The 17,500-nt window shown below is 31.8% G+C and overlaps 1 protein-coding gene across 2 annotated transcripts in view; it reads left to right on the plus strand.

Moving 5' to 3' along the window:
• The window catches only part of LOC118203851 (uncharacterized), a 37,919-nt gene that overhangs the window by 9,604 nt on the left and 10,815 nt on the right, over positions 1-17,500 (plus strand). Inside the window, exons 3-6 of one of the 2 annotated variants that reach the window (XM_085817575.1) lie at positions 2,756-2,929; positions 9,459-9,559; positions 9,657-9,789; positions 16,946-17,248. In XM_085817575.1, coding sequence (XP_085673701.1) covers positions 2,756-2,929; positions 9,459-9,559; positions 9,657-9,789; positions 16,946-17,248 — 711 coding nt within the window. The remainder of the gene's footprint in view (positions 1-2,755; positions 2,930-9,458; positions 9,560-9,656; positions 9,790-16,945; positions 17,249-17,500) is intronic. The other variant, XM_085817576.1, reaches the window with a different exon arrangement.

The raw sequence follows: 17,500 nt of genomic DNA on the forward strand, positions 1-17,500 counted from the left end.
AGGAATTTTTAAATGTAAATGCTATTTAATTTGAAAAGCAATTTGATAAGTTTTCTGTACAATATACAACTAAGATGACATTCTTCTTAGGTCAAGCTGTGTGAAGTTAAATGTCATTCTGCTAAAAAAATTTATTGGATAAAAAAAGAAAGACAAAAAAGAGAGAGAGCATAAAAAATTACATGCATAGGTTTTCCATTGTTACATAACAGTGGTATTACAAATTGAACATAATCATCATTATCAATATCATTAATTTTTATTGACTACATTTACGATATATACCATTATGCATATTTTTAAGTAGAATATTATCAGCATGTTTGTTATAGATATTTACCTAGCATCAAGATATATACAAAAATACATTATAAATCAACATAAAAGAGTACTTAAGAACAAATTTGTATGTGCATTGCAACTATGATACAACACATGTGAAATAGAGAACAAAATAATTATGCAAAAAATAATAATAAATGTACAAAATAAAATGCATATTAACATACAAATACCTACATTACAACACACAGTGCATACATAATAATGCATATTACAAAAAATGCATAATATTACATGGAGCAAATTAAATAATAATAAAAAATGATGCTAAATATGCAAAAGTAGATATATACTTTTCCTTTATTGACGATGAGAAGTTCTGGCATTGGAAACATAGTAATTAATAGCTTTTCCATTTCTAAGCTCAGCAATTTTATCAGATAGTGTATTCTGTGTCTAAGCCATACAGTGTTCAGGAGCCATTAATTTGAGATGATGGACTCAAATAAAGGAACATCCAAATATGTAGTGATCAGTATTTGACAGTCACAGATGTCTATGTCACTATGCCCAAATCAACTTGGATAGGACAGAAAGGGGCTGTGTGGAGAAATTGAGTGAATGTTGCTTTATCAGTTTGCAGTTCTGTTCTAACTTTTGGCATCAGCCAATGGGTACACCTGCCTGTCGCAACTGAATCCTAGCGTTCCTTCCACTGTGCAAAGAGATATTTAGTGGTGGACTGTATCAGAAAATGTGACTAGAAATGAAAAAGGATGCTCCAGAAGGGATGGATTATTAGGCACATTCTCTTCAATGATATTTGCCTGCTCATTTCCTGGAATATCACTCTGAGTTGTCATCCACCACAGAGTAGGCCTATTATAGGCTTCACACTGAAGCAATACTTTATGTATTTGAATAACTAAGGGACTTCAGCTTTGCCCTGCTGAGATAAGACTAAAAGCCAAGTCTCTGTATGTCATTGTTGTATTCTGGTGATTAGGCTGCAAATAGGCAATCACTGCTTAATTAATTCTGCTTGGTAGTTTTCTGTACAGAAGCTTCCTGAATTTTGCTTATAAACTTTGGATTATTATTCTTATTTCATTTTGTTTTTCAGTTTTCCATTAATAGTATTTGTTAAAAATACTTTTAATTTTATTTGGATTATTGCCTATAAGTAACTTATTTTAACACACATATATATATATATGTATTTGTACTGTCTGGTCCATGAAAAATTTTCCCATCTTCAATATGAGTACTACACTCTTTGGAGGAGGGTATGATCTCTTGTTCTCTGTCTGCTGATTGCCCCTGTCTGGTGACTTTGTATTGCCAAATAAAACAAGTGTTTCAGCTTTATTTCATCTTCTTGTTTACTCCTGTGCACACTGCATTAGAAAGATTGTGTTTATCTTGTTATAGTATCATCAGTGGTGGGCTACTTTTGTGTAGACTACCTTATATGTACATAAAAAAACTGAGAATTTGATATACTGTTATACTTTGCAATTTACTTATTTTTTTGCATAGTTGCATATTTATTTAAACATTCAATGACTCTTTTCAGCTTAACTTTGTTTATTTTGGCCTGGCTTCTTTCCTAGATGAATTGTTTATCGCTTCAGTGATTTCCATGATTCAGGAATTGGCAAGACATGAAGAAGCAGCTATTTGGTTCCTTCTAAAAAGAAAAAAAAAAAAAAAAAAATGTTTTTCACAAAGAGAAAGATTGTCTTTGAATAATATTAAAATGTTACTCAAACACAAAATGGTGATGCAACCTTTACTCATGGTAGAAAGAAAAAAAGCGTCTGAACACAAACATAATTTATTGTGTCATGCATTCCTTTCATTACTGCCATATGAGTCATTTCACGGTATCAAATGTTAAGATTATTGAGCTTTGTAAACCAAAGCTTACTTCGAATGAATTGCAACATGAAGGTTGAATGAAATAATTATATAAGAGAAGTGTGTACCAAGTCCTTGTTATCTTGTTCCAATATTAAAAGCTGATGGATGCAACAAAACTATGGAAAGTGGGGAAAACTTATTCAAAAAAAGAAGACAATAAGATCGGCTATGTTCTTTCTCCACCATAGGCTTATGGAAGAAGATTTTGTCAGGAAATTAGAGAATATACTTTATTTCTGTTCCTAATTGTTTCATTTATTTATTATTGAGCCAAAGATGTGGGGTAAGAAATAAGGCAGAATGCAACAGTGTGGCCCCAAAAATATGTGATATGATTTTAATTGTAAAGTATCCATTCAGTTCCTTTCTTACCATATTTTGTATAAAAATGTAGTTGGGGCAATATCTGTTCATTTTTTAAAAAATTCTAATATACAGTTTTTAATTCTGTTATAGTAGCAATGATTTGTTATTTTATATGATATATGTAAGTATTTTATATTTAGTTAAGTTTTAACACTGTTTTTTTCTTTTTTAAAAATAAATTTAGCATGCAGAAACTTTGATTTTTCTAATTGGACCCAAGCCCCAGTAACTAAACTGGCATCTGAATTTGCTGCTCCATTTTCTGTTTCTATTATTCCATATGCTGCAGAATTGTTACAACTGCAGAAAGGATTACCTGTGTCAGCTATAAATATAACATTTACAATTTTTCAAGAAGGTATTGTATGGTGTCCAGAATTATCACAGCTTTTTCCATAGTTATTTCTGAATGCATTTAGCATTTTTGAAATAACTATTTAATAACTGTTTTTAATAATTGGTTACATCATGGAATGGATTCACTTGATATTAATCAGTCATATTAATATGATGATTATATCAGTCATATTAAATGCCCATTACTTTGAAGAATTCCTACTATTTCTCATCATAAACAGTAAGAATGAATTAATAAAAGTTTGTTTGCAAATTTGTGGGTGTAAAATATAAAAATAGCATTGCATCAGTATGCAGATTTCATATTTCCTGTTATTGGAAGATTGATTGAAATGCTCTCAGCATAGACCTCTTTTTGTGTGTGTGTTATTGTTGGTGGTATCATTGTCTTAGTTTAAACCATGGCTTTACTTTAAATTATGTATTATGATTAGAGCATTAAAAAAAAAAAAAAAAACTTCGAAAAATAGACGTAATTTTTCCATTTCTGTTTGAGTATGTTCCAAATGTTGTTGATAAATTACAGAGAGAAGGCACATCTGTGATTGAGGTGCAACTGAAAATGTTCAATGTCAAAACAATTAATTGGCCAATTTGGTTAGCCTCCAGATTTGCATCTCTCAAAGTAAGGAAATTGTCACAAGTGGAGGAGAGTGATATGAAAAGGAATGCGAGAAGTTCCGTCATTTATTTACCAGTCTCCCTTTATATCTTATGTACTTAATCATGTTATTAGTTCGAGGAAACTTCTTACTCATATTAATATGAATAGTTCAAAATTTGCAAAGAAAAATAAAATTTATCGAGGTCTTTCCTTTCTGCTAAATTATGTAAAATGTGAGCTGGTGATAATGCTGCAAATCATCCTGAGTTACTGATGATTGTAAAATCTTGTTTTGAAATACCAATACATAATGAAAAGATGACATGAAGGATTAATTTCCCTTATGTGAAGCCAGTGGTCCAAAGAGAGGAATAGGTTGAGTCAAGATTTTTTGCAAGTATTCTGATTGCTCGTTAATTTTAGAGACATGTTGTAGGGGCAATTTCATTTGTATATAAAAGGTCTATATGAACTTTTTGTGTATAATTGGTTCCACATTATGTTAAAAATTTATCTCTCCTGGAAAGGATTAAGTATGTAAAAATGCAGTAATAAATTTGAAGTGGGTAAGTTATTTCTGTAGAATTTAACACATTCGCTGCCAAAGCTGATATAGTTGGTCTGTTCACACATGCCAAAACTCTATCTGCATTTTTATGCTTTAAAATTATTTGCCTGGTGTTTCATTATTTCAATCTAGATATAATGGATTACTTTTATATATAAATAAATTCATATGATTATACCTGCAGTTGGCATACAAAAATATTTTTGCTTCCTGTGCCTTCTACGAGATAACTCTGAACTAGATTAACAACACTCATCCATTCTGTATTCATGCTAAACTTCTACTAGTGTGATAAGTAATTTTCTGTTAGTCCTGTGTTTGATATTAAACAAGAATTTGATTAGTCTGTTTATAATGTTTTCCCATTGAATAATCAAAAAACAAGTTTTGCATTTTAAATATTTAATTATTGTATTTACATTTTGAAAAGTAAAGGATCCCTTTCAGTATGACAAGTTATTAGTCTCCTGCTGTACACTAAACATCTAAACTTTGCATGCATTTGTTATGGCAGTGCTTGTACTAGATGATTTAGGTTAGGTAATCAGTAATGAATTATTTCATTGCTGACAAGTAAACTCAATTTTCATAGATGACAGTGAACATCTTAATTCATATTGTCATGTGAATCTAAATAATTTGAAATAGAAATAAAAATAAAAAGTATTAAATAAAGTATAAAAATTTTTATTGATATTAAAATTGTAGTATATTTAATTGAAAACAAGGCATTTCTTACATTTTAAGATAAATTTTAAGAAATGATATAGATTGTTACCTTTTTGTTTTCAAGCATAGCATTATTCATAATAATGGATACATGCTTAAACTAAAATCACTAATTAGATGTGGCTAATGTAATGAGCAGTAGTTATGTGATTTATATATATGGTAATTACATATGTGGTTTATTTAGTATTAAACATATGTGGTGTACTTTTTTTATAGTAAGGTGATGAATGTCTTTCCTAAATTATCCTTCCATCCTGAAATTTCATTCATCTGAATGCCTAATTATGAGACCCTCCATCCTGTTCTGAAATTACATTCATCAGAATACCTAGCTATGAGAACCTGCCAAATTTTAGGGGACGATGTAACGATATTGGGGGGGAGATCTTATTCTCGAGTAAATTAGATATTTTCTATTTCTTTAAAAGATTGTTCTTAAAAATTCTTCTTTTTTAAGAACAAGATTATGTAATGTATAAAATATGATTCTGAAATATTTTGGCTAAATTTTCAGAATCTTGCTTTTTGTTTTAATAGCCTTTCATTCTTTAGAATGATGTTTTAATAGTTAAAGAATTCAATAAAAATATTGGTACTTTTTTTATTATTCCCCCACCCCGAAAAATATTCATGAAGTATTGCATTATGTCACCAAAATAGGCAATCCATGAAGGTCGCCAACATGTATTTATGTGGTGTTAGTTTTTGTTGCATCCAAGTCCTTTTTCTTTTCCTTGAAAGAAATCATAATGTGGTTGTGGAGTTTTCTGGCTGATGAAAAAGGAAACACTGCATTTCTTCAGAAATTTTCATGCATTTTTTGCAATTTGTGAAATTCTCTAATGTTTTTTGAAGCTGAAACAAGATTTCTGTGTACACAGAAAGAACAACGCTCCCGGAAAAAAAAAATATTCTAGATGCTTCTTTAATTTTTTTTTTATTTTGTTAATTGATGGTTTTATGTCATTTTTACATAAAACCATTTTTGAAAATGTCTGTTTCTTTCTCAACTTGGTTTGGCAAAAAATTAGTAGCCAATGTTTAGTGACTTTTTGGGAAGGGGAATGCTGATAATCAGAAGGTACCAAAATATTTTAAATAATAGTTTAATTTATACAAAGTTACAAAAAATCTCTTGACTAGATTCAAGTGTTCATGTCACTCAGAGAAATAAATGTGAAATTATTCTAAATAAATGTAGCAGCTGCAAAATTATTATAAATTAATTTGTAATGAACAGTATCAGTGAAAAGATATTTATTTCATTTGACGCACACGCATATATATATATGTAATGTTTTCATTATTCCAACACATCGTGGGCGAATGGTGAGGCTATTCCATTACACGTTCTGGCAGATGGTTGACGAAGCTATAATGATTGAAGCACAGAGAAAAATGACGACTCAGGACTTTTCACTTTTAACAGCATATCTTTATTTTATTTTAGAGCAGTATTCAGTAATTGAATTATTAGATATGACTGTCTTTATGTTATAACATTCTAACAAAGAAAGAGGAGCATAGCAGAGGAGTTAGCAGAATGAAGGCGAGAAGGCATCTGTGTAGGAGAACTTATGACGCAGCATTTATATGAAAGGTTATGTAACAGAGTAGCTTCTAGAAAAATGTAGAAAAACTTATGACGCAGCATTTATATGAGGAGGTTATGTAATAGGTGTGAATGTTCTAGCAGGAACTGGGTTAGGGGACGATCCTGAATTGCAGAAAAGTAATTAAAGGTTGCTGGTTCGCAAAGAGCAAAGCCATCGTATTTTTTTTTTTATATTTTACATATATATGTCATAATAAGAGCAAAGGAAAAGGAAAAGACGGAACACTGTAGATGCGTGCTTAGATCCATATTGAAGAAGCATTTTGATTGCGTAGTATTTAAAGAACTTGGCAGTCGAGGCAGTTTTACTTCCATTTTTATTTCCAATTGATATTTGTGGCCACAATCACTTGGCACTCTAGTCATGCCTTTCCACAGAAGATTTACATTTTTGATATTGTTGGGATAGAAAGCAAGCCAGCGAAATTACATCTTAGCACAGTAGAGAGCAAAAGCTGAAGTGCTTAGTTATGCAAGATGGAGGCACGCGAAGAGAAAAGTTTTGGTTTACAAGGACAGTTTCAGTTCTTAATTATTACGCCATCCGAGTTGCGCGGGCCATAGAGTGATCTAGAAATGACGCAATGCAGATAAGTTATTACGATTTTAGAATAGAGAGGAAGAATTAATGTTTATAGTTATATTATAATTCTGATTCATATATTTTTTTCTTACATATTCCCCCCTTCAAAAAGAAAAAGGCGTAGCGACAGAGAAGCCTTTTTAAAGAGAAAGAGTTAAAGTACTAGCAAATGTAAAAAAAAAAAAAAAAAAAAAAAAAAAAAAGCTGGGATGATTGAATCACGGAGAAAAATGACGACTCAGGACTTTTCACTTTTAGCAGCAAGCATATCTTTATTTTAATTTATAGCAGATGACTTTTTCCAGATGAAGTTAATCAAATAACTTATTCAGTAATTGAACTATTAGATACGACTGACTTTAAACTTTAATACATCACAACATTCTAACAAAGAAAGAGGAGCATAGCGGAAGCGTTAGCAGGACGAAGGCGAGAAGACATCTGTCTAGGAGAACTTATGACGCAGCATTTATATGAAAGGTTATGTAACAGAGTAGCTTCTAGAAAAATGTAGAAAACTTATGACGCAGCATTTATATGAGGAGGTTATGTAATAGGCGTGAATGTTCTAGCAGGTACTGGGTTAGGGGACGATCCTGAATTGCAGAAAATTAATTAAAGGATGCTGGTTCACAAAGAGCAAAGCCATCATATTTTTTTTTTATTTTACATATATATACACTGGTGTGCAAAAATTAAGGACAAGACATTTTTTTCAATATAACTTTGTACAAAAGCTTTCCAAATCAACACATTTAATACCGTAAGATCCCCAATATGTAAGGACATGAGTAATGTAAGCAACACTTACTAAAAGAGAAATCAGAGGGATAAAAAGAAGCTTTATTGAAAAAGTAGCATGGAGTGCAATGCGACTGAAGGCTGAAAAGTCCCTGTGATGGGTGTCCAGCAAGAAACATCCGGTCTTTTATAGGGGATATGATCTCCCCTGACTGCTAGGCAGGTTTCACAGCATCTGCCCATGCTGAGAATGAGGGTGTCAATGAGTTGTTGAGGCATTGCTTCCCATTCGTCTTGCAGTGCCAATCGAAGCTCCGTAATCGTTACTGGTGGTAAGGTACAAGCTGCCAAGCGTCTGCCTAGAAAATCCCATACATGCTTGATGGGATTGAAATCCGGAGATCGTGTCGGCCAATTCATACGTTCAATATCCTCACTCTCTAAGAGCTGTTCGGCAGCTACTGTGCGATGACATGGTGCATTGTCGTCCATGAAAAGGAACTGTGGACCCATAGCACCTCTAAAAAGACGCACATATGGAAGAAGAATCTCGTTACAATAACGGGTCCCGTTGACTGAACCTGCGTCAAAGATGTGAAGGTCTGTACGACTACCAAGCATGATGCCTCCCCAAACGAGAACACCGCCACCTCCATACCTGTTCCTTTCAATGATGTTCGAGGGATGATTGCGGCTTCCCCGCTCTCTCCAGATGAGTATGCGATGAGAATCACTACTCAGACTGAATCTGCTCTCATCTGTAAAGAGTACTCATCCCCATTCATTGTCTCTCCAATTCCGGTGTTCCCGGCACCACAGAGAGCGCCTTCTCCGATGGGCAGGCGTTAGAGGTACACACTGTACAGGGCGTCGTGGAAACAGACCACCACCGTGCAGTCTTCTGGCCATGGTAAAACGCGATATTGGTCGTTCAGTCGCCTGTGTCATGTGTCTAGCGATTTCTCCCACTGTCTGCCGCCTGTTTCTTCTGGCCTGTAAGGCAATATACCGGTCATCTGCGGGTGTGGTTCCTCATTGACGACCACTACTGAACCCCCGGATAGCTGTTCCTGTAGTTTGAAAAATGTTTGAAATTGAAAGTCGTGAAACGATGCTGTGAGCAATTCCGAACTCTGCAGCCACACTTGTCACACTGCGGCCTTCCTCCAACTTCCCAATGATTCGACCTCAGGTAAAAGCATCCATATGTTGTCTAACAGATTGATTATTCGCCATTTCTCGCTGAGGCAGCAACTCGGTGTGATTTTAACTGCTATACGGCGTGCAATCTCTTTGCCAGAAATATTGATTTTACACCGACAACATGCTTTATACTACTCAGACACTCCCCCATTACGTCTACCTGCATATCTGCGCATGTGCTACCGTACATCACCTTACTTAATCTCCTGATTGGTCTTTCTGTCCGCTCTGCCTCTTCGTTCAGCTGATATGCTAATTTTTCGATTTCGTCCTTAATTTTTGCACACCAGTGTATATATATATTCAACAATATTTTTTTTTAAAAAAGAGAATTCCTTGTTCCTTTATATATGTTAAAAATTTGTCACTTATTTTTAATACAAAATTCCTTTATATACTTTAAAAATATTGTAAATTATTTTTTAATTAGCATGTGGTAGTTCCATGTTTTGGATTATATTACATTTGATTTTCTTCATTGTAGGTATTGAAGGATTCATTGTGTTAATAACTGATGATTTCAAGCAAAAAAATATGTGCAGAATTTTTGACTTTAGAAATGCAGTTAGAAGCAGAAGGGGGCCTGTAAGAAATCCTTAATTGAGTTAATTTATAAATTATTGGTATTTATAAAATATGATCCTTTTATGAGTTCCTGATATGCATATGTTTTTAATTGCAGTCAACTTTATTTTACGATTGTCTGTATAAATTGGTGGAAGATAAAATGCAGAATGTGCATATAGAATTCAGAGCATTGCCAATAAATGTGGAATTGAGTTATTATGTTTTTATTCCTGCAGTTCCAGAATTTGGTAAAGCATTTATAACTGTTTTCTTTTTCTTTGTTTCTTTTTCTTACCCCCTTTATTTTCTTCTTTTAATGTACTGTTAACTCCCAAGTGTATGTAAATCAATATATATATATATATATATATATACTTAGGAGATAATATAATCAATTAATCAATACTGTTTAGGAAATAAATTACTATATATATATATATATATATATATTCAAATTGTCACTTCTTCATCACATTATAAGAAACACACATAAATGCTTCTCTAAAATTGAGCATAAAATATACCATCTTTAATTGAAAACTGCCAATTCAACTTCTAATTTTTCATCTGCCAATTGAATGAAACTATTTGACAGTGCTATAAAAAATCTCTTGCCTTTAAATTCCAAAATCTCACACCTCAATCATCTAGCCCTACCCAATCTGATAATCTTCCAACTTGGAATACTAATTATGCTGTTAATATCTCAGAGGATCAGATAAGAGTATTAAAATATAACTTTTTCCAAACATGTAAACCTGTAGTTCATATAATTCATAGCTCCTATTAAAAAAACATTTTACATTCAGCGAAGTTTTGGAAGTGCAGAAATGATAAAATCCACTGCTTAATTACTCACAGCATTGATTTCAATAAGAAATTGTTTGTTTTCTAATCTTAATGGAAAGAGAAGAAGGCATTATGTTAAATTCATTCTAATCCTAACATTATTATTTCCAAAGCTGGATAAGGATGGTTAGATCATTGTTGTGGACAAACATGCATGCATTGATAGAGGTAACATTTTTACAAAATATTAGAGATAATTTCATAAAATTATTTTGTTAATTGCTGATGCATGGCAGTATTTTATATTATTCTACATGACAACAAATATTTCAGCCTCTACTTAAATTTTGTGAGTATCACTGTATATAGTAGGGGTTCCCAACCCTATGCTTGTGTAACCAATAGTGACATAACTTTTTTAAGAGTTCCTCAATTCAAATTCAGACTCTGAAAGTAAAGAGGAATAAATCTTTGCTGGTGCTCAAAATCAAAAACTTATATTTTTCCCAAATAATGTGATACTAATCCATTTCCATATCACATAAAAATGCTATCTCTCTTAAAAGTGCTATAACATTAATTCACTGCAACTAAACACTCAATAACAGCCTCATAAAAGTACCAAGGAAGAAATATCCATACATATCAATAAATCAATAAATTCAGTAATAGTTTTTTGATTTCCTTGATACTCTGAAATTATCAAAATTTCTCAATAAATTATCTAAGCAAGTGGCTAGCATGTTTTGCATTGTGTTTTTATAAAAAAAGCCCAAACTCTTGTAGAATTCATGCTTCTAGAACCTCTCGGTCAAACATATAGAGGGAATGTAATAGACCATTAAATAATAATACGTATATACAAGAGGACACTATTATAAACGCATTACTTAATTTTCTACATTAAATAAGTATTCATGTAATTGGGATAACTGGCCAGTTTTTAACAAAAACATTATCTTAATTCAGCACTCACAATTTAATTATGGGACATACCAACTGCTTTCTTAAGAAAAAAAAAAAAAATAAAATAAAATAAATAAATAAAAAAAAAAAAACTGATGCATTTTTTAACATTTAGCAATGTATTAAATGGCAGTCCTCAGAAATATTTTCTACAATTATTAATTCAGTGGTACTTTAACTCCTTTTCCATTACAAGATTCACTATTTTAGGTAATTTAAACAACAATTTCTATTCCTTTTTATTAAGTATAAAATGTAGAATTCCTTTTGAACTAATTAATTTCAGGTAAAGTAAAAATTATCCTCACTTGTCAAAATATAATGGGGAGGAAATACTCGCAGTGGGGAGAATACCAGTCCATTTTTCTGTTAGACCACCAAGAGCTGATGTCCATGTAATGCCATTTAAGTTCTTACCCTAAAAATCTTGCTACAGTCTGCACTGCAAAGTCTTAATGGAAGGTATTCACAGTTGTCCCAGGCTGCAGCTTTATTCTAATCGACTCGCACTCAATAGTTTGAGATACATTGACAACTTCCACTGAATCGACCCCTGCACTGATCCATAAGAGCGCGATGAATTTTCAATCCAGCAGGAATAGCATTTAACCCATTCATAGTGGGCACCTCTGTTACCGAAGCGTTCTCTTGGGATGGCGTGTTAACCGGATATGTCGTCTTGTGGGGACGGGCAATTTGTACTGCTAAGCCTAACTTTGGAAAAAAATTTGTATCAATTAAATTTGTCATCCAATTGTTCCAATTTTTGGTACATTAGGAGAAGAACATTCAGGTAGTTGTCAGGATTAATTTTAAACCTTTATTGTTATATTTTCCTTAAAAATTTTATAAAATACTCATTCTAGAATAATATAATTTTTCCTTTATCCCACAATTAAATATATATGGAAAAATATCCAAACAATCACAGATTTTATTTAACACAACACATAATTAAAATTAAAATATATTAAAACTGTATTTCATAAAAATTCAATGTGCAAACAACGAAAAAGAAGCAATATTTCAAAAAAGAGACAGTGTATGATATTCTTTGAAACATGGGTTTATGCTAAGTCCAACTTTGCAAATGTCACAGGCATAGAATATCAGCAAATTTGACTCATTTGTGTATCTTCTGCGGTCAGATAGTGCTTTCATTTTGCCATTAAAAAAATAGAACACCAGCAATAGAACATTAAAAAAAAACTTTCGCTAAGCAATACAAAATATTCGTCTCCGCCAGAAAAATAATAATGCTTAAAGGAAAAATCTAAGAGTAATAAAAAAGTCTCTAATGATAGAACATCTACTCCACTATATGGGGATAAAAAAAATAAAAGGAAATAAAATAAATAAATTAAATTAAAAAGTATTCCAGAGCATCGAGAACATGTTCATTTGCTTATATCAAATGACGCAGTTAAAGAGACATTACATTGCTCAACACCCACCCACGAATCTCCCTCTCATTCCGAAACAAAATACCAAAAATAAAAAACATTGCATAGAAATTAAGGTACACATACTTAACTTTCGATATAATTCCCCATGACAGACATACAGCTACATCTAGTGGCAACAAAAAATACTAATTAAACATTCTATCTAAAAAGTCAAATGTGGTACGCCCGGCCATAGAGTGAATTAAATGGCAATTTAAATATGACACGCCCGGCCATGAGGTAATGTTCGCTGCTGATGCACATATGACATGCCCATACTGAACGGGTTAAGCAATTCACAGGAATAGCCATTAAGGCAGCTTGTCTAATGAGGTGAGAATTCTGAGAATAAGGTATTGACAAGAATGGTACTGTTCTGTTATTGGGGCCGGATTCAGATATCACCAAAAGCTGACAATCTGGTGAAACATTCGAAGCATAAAAATACTCAACAAAATATTTACAGTATGGTTTAGTTAAAGAAAAATTCAAGGGGAAAAATAACATAACAGATATTCATACATTAGAAATTTTTTATGTAAATTAAGCAACTTACCAAACAAATTAGAAAAAAAAATTGGTTAGAAAATTTAATTACATCAGATTGAATGCTGAGGCATGAAACTGCAGATATCATTTAAAATGTCTGAAAAGATTTGCATTTTAGGACACTGCCGCTGCCACATTAACTCAAATAAGAATTTAATTGGTTGCATTCAGTGCCAAGTCTGTTTTGCATTCTCCCATAACTTTTCTAAAAGTTTGAGTGTGAAAACTAGTATAAGAATTGATAAACTTATGTTTAACATCGAAATGTTCAAATCCAGATCTTCACATCTCCATTTTTTTAAATTGGAGTAGAGCTTCATTTTATGGTTTTTCATGCACATGATTCCTCTTTCCTAAAGAAATTGTATGAAAGATGTTTCATCATTTTGTAAGTCCCAAATTTTCAAGTCCATAGTAAATACAAGAAAATAAAAATAAAAGTGACCGTTACATCTTTAGAATTTGTATTCTCATTGCCAATTTTGAAATGCATTCTTTTACTTTTTTAAAATGTAAACATTGTAACAAATTTAAAAGTAAACATTGATGACTTCATATAAATCAAATCTCTTAGCGAGTTTAGCAGGACATTTGGCGATGACTTCAGTCCGAGCAACAGAACAGTACCACAAGAATATGCCAATTACTATGTTGCAAGAGAGAGTCATTGCAGACATCCTGAATTCTCCAGATGCATTTCAGCTGCCGGGAATGGCTGAAGAAAAACCCAAAACTGCAAGGAAAATTTTCTGGGATTATTTGGACTTTTACTGAGAAAATGCAAAGGGCTTTAGCTCACCTGTGCAGCAAGCTCACAAGGGGCAAAGTCACCTCTTTTTTTTTTTTTTTTTTTTTCAATTTCTTAGTTCTTTAAGAACCAAATTAAATCTTATTCCTGCTTTTGCACAAGCTCCAAGGAAATCTCGAATCCACACCCATTAAAATATCATAGATTGGAAGATAAAAATTAAAAATTAATGCTTGACCAACTGTAAGAATTTTTTCTTTTCCCTTAACAATGGCTGCCTATTAGGTGCCTCCACAATAAAATAACCACCACTTCTAGCCTTAGTAGCAGCCAATGCTGTAATAAGAAAAAAAAAAAAAATAAATAAATAAAATAAAAATTCTCCCATAACCAAATCCTGAAAACTGTCATCAACAAAATCTGTGATCTTGACCGCTATCAATGAGTCACCAGATGTGTGAGAACAAAATCCAATCCCTTATCTTTCAAAGCAGAAAAGCTTATTTCGGTCTTTAATTGCCAGCAAAGAGAAGTTTGCCACTTTTCTTCATGTCATATGGTCACTAATGATTGGAAAATATACTGTCACACTCTCAGTAACAAAACCTCTTGTGGCTCAACTGAAGCATCGAAAGTGCAATTTATTTTGCAAACTGTAGCTTTTCCATCTCAAACCAGCAAAAGCTGAGTGATAAGATAACTTTAAACTGCTCTTTTTTCGTTGTAGCTCCTGTTCATAGCATCACTAAATTCCGTTTAGGGAATACTGATCAAATAATTTAACCCTCTGCTTCCTGTCCAGAAATTCAGAAAAAATTCCCAATTCTTCATCAGAAAGCTAAGAATAAGAATTGAAAGTAATATAACAAAAGCTTATAATTGCCATGCTTGAAAATGTAAGTAAATACTTAATAGTATTTTTCTGTTAAATGTAATAGGAATTATTTCTCTTTGCAAATGATGTTTTTTTAATTGACCTCTATTAACCGGGATTTCAAGTTAACTGTGAATGCCATTCCCTGTACTAGGCTGGTCATTGGAAGTCAGCTATATAATACATGAAGAATGAAACCACAGAGTTTTAGAATGTTATTAAATATCATGTTGAAAATGGGTTGTGCTGAATCAGTGATTTAGTTAGTTTAGCCTTAGAACAGCAGATCCTTTTTGACGCTCTGGAGGTATATTTAAGATATTTTGTTGTTCTTTATTAAAGTGGTCCACATTTATCTCCATGATCTTGAAATTTGCTCTCGTATTGCTTGGAGACAATAAAAATAGATATGCTACTGCAATTATGGGAAAATTTTGATTATTGTTTTTCTGCTGTTTGCGTACCTAAAAAAAATTTCACGTAAATCTCTCATAGGTAAACTAGGGGAAATTGTACTTTTATTTTATATACCAATTGTCTCTCAGTGCAAGTAAATTTTAGAAATAAAGTCATTCAAACATGTCAATAATTTTCAGGATTTTAAGGCACTTTGTTTTTTTGCCTGATTTATAAAGCACCCATTTTTATGATTTTAAGGCACCTCCTCACATAGAGACCATGTCTGAAAATTACCAGTATTTCTGAGAATATAAATAAATGTTAAATGATTTAAATCAGAATCGCCTGGAACGAGAAGTGTCTGTCTTAGGGTAATATCTCCCTTCCATCTAGTGAAACCTACCATTATATAGGATATATGGGAGCCAGTTGCTACATTAGGCTCAGGTTCGAATCCTGAAGAAATTATGTGTATTTGTGATCAAATATCATCCTAATACATTTAAAATAGCATTAAACCAAAAGTGCTCTTTACAGGTTGCTAGTAGAAGATGTTGTCATAGCATTTGGGAGTTGCTGTTGTCCATAACAATTAATAAATAAATAGTATATCATCAGAAATATATAAATATTGTTAACTCATTTGTTCAAATTCTTCAATCCTAAAAATGAATCAAATGTACAGCCATCAATCATTTGTTTTCACATAAAAATTGAAAATAATATAACGAAAGCTTTTACTGCCTAAATAAATTTTTTCATCACTAGCCTAAACAATTTCAATTAAATAAAAAAACTTTAATACACAATTGATTTAAATTCTTTAGGACAGTTAAAATTTGTGATATAACAACTACCTGTGTATATCTCAGTATGTAAAACAAAATTAAAAGTGCGAGTATTATTTCTTGAAGAATATTTTACATATGCATTTTCAAAGTAAGTACTTTTTAGTGCATGAATTCGAAGATTGCTGTTACATAATTTTATTCTGAAATCACTTTGAAACTAAATTATTAATGCTTATTTAAGCTAGCAATTAATCACAAAATGTATTCATTTCTGCTTTGAACACATTTTTTTATGGTAATGTACTGGCTGTGTTTATCTCTTTCATGGTTTTCTTCATATATAAAATAAATATATAAAAAGCAGTTTTCTATTTCATCAAAGCAACTTGATACAATGCTGTACCAATAGTTTTAACTCTGGAACTGTACCAATAGTTTTAAAAGCCCTAAATAGTATGAATATCTGCAGAGATTCAGAATTGATTTTATATATCAGATTTAGTTCTGTACTTCTTTGCAGATAGAATATGATCAGAAAAATAAAGAACAATCTAAAACTAATTAGTCAGAATATTTTAATTTTTACTCAATAGAATAAGTGATTTTTTATACATTTCTTTTTTAATTTTAGGCATTGGTTTTAATCTGTGAGAGAGAAATTATCATGAGATTGCTATCAGCACTGTACCAAATAAGTGTGCATTGATTATGTATTGTTTTTTATACCACAAAATATCAGGATGTCAGTACTTTAATGACCAAATTTATTGTTGTAATTATCTCTATGCTTCATAAATGCAGTATATTTCAGAGAAATAAAAACAACTTAATTTTGTTTTACAGCTTCTGTTTGTGACTGGCAACCACTGATAATGATCTTTAATGGAAGTCTTTCAAAGCATATGGTGCAAGTAAGATTCACTCAAGCTCCAAGCTATTTAAATGTTTCATCATATGTTGTTAAACTTATCTCCGCTCATTCAAAGACTATAGAAAATGTAATTAAAGTGACTGAAGATTCTGGAAGTGATTTAATGACTGTTCAATTTTTAAATGTAGATGAAGGCTATTACTCTTTAGCTGTGAATGTAGTTGGTTGTGCTGCTGTTAAAACCAAACCATTTTATGTTGGAAGTGAGGACAGCGGTATGATGTTTTTAGTATTCTTAGTATTTGTTCTTACTGTCTTATGTTTACACTAATTTAGTCACTATGTTTACTCTAATGTTATATGTGTCTATGTTTACACTAATTTTTTCAACACTAATTAGTGCTGAAAAAATAGTTCAGTAAATATGTTAAGTATTCAGACATCCCATGAGTATATGAAACAGTTTCCTTTCCTTTAAATGACTGTTTTTATTTTTATTCATTTTTTCATGCACAATTCATAAACAG

The sequence above is a fragment of the Stegodyphus dumicola genome, chromosome 5 (genome assembly GCF_044657685.1).
Source record: "Stegodyphus dumicola isolate Sdum_Otavi_A_Nest chromosome 5, ASM4465768v1".
In the NCBI taxonomy this organism is placed as follows: Eukaryota; Metazoa; Arthropoda; class Arachnida; order Araneae; family Eresidae; genus Stegodyphus; species Stegodyphus dumicola.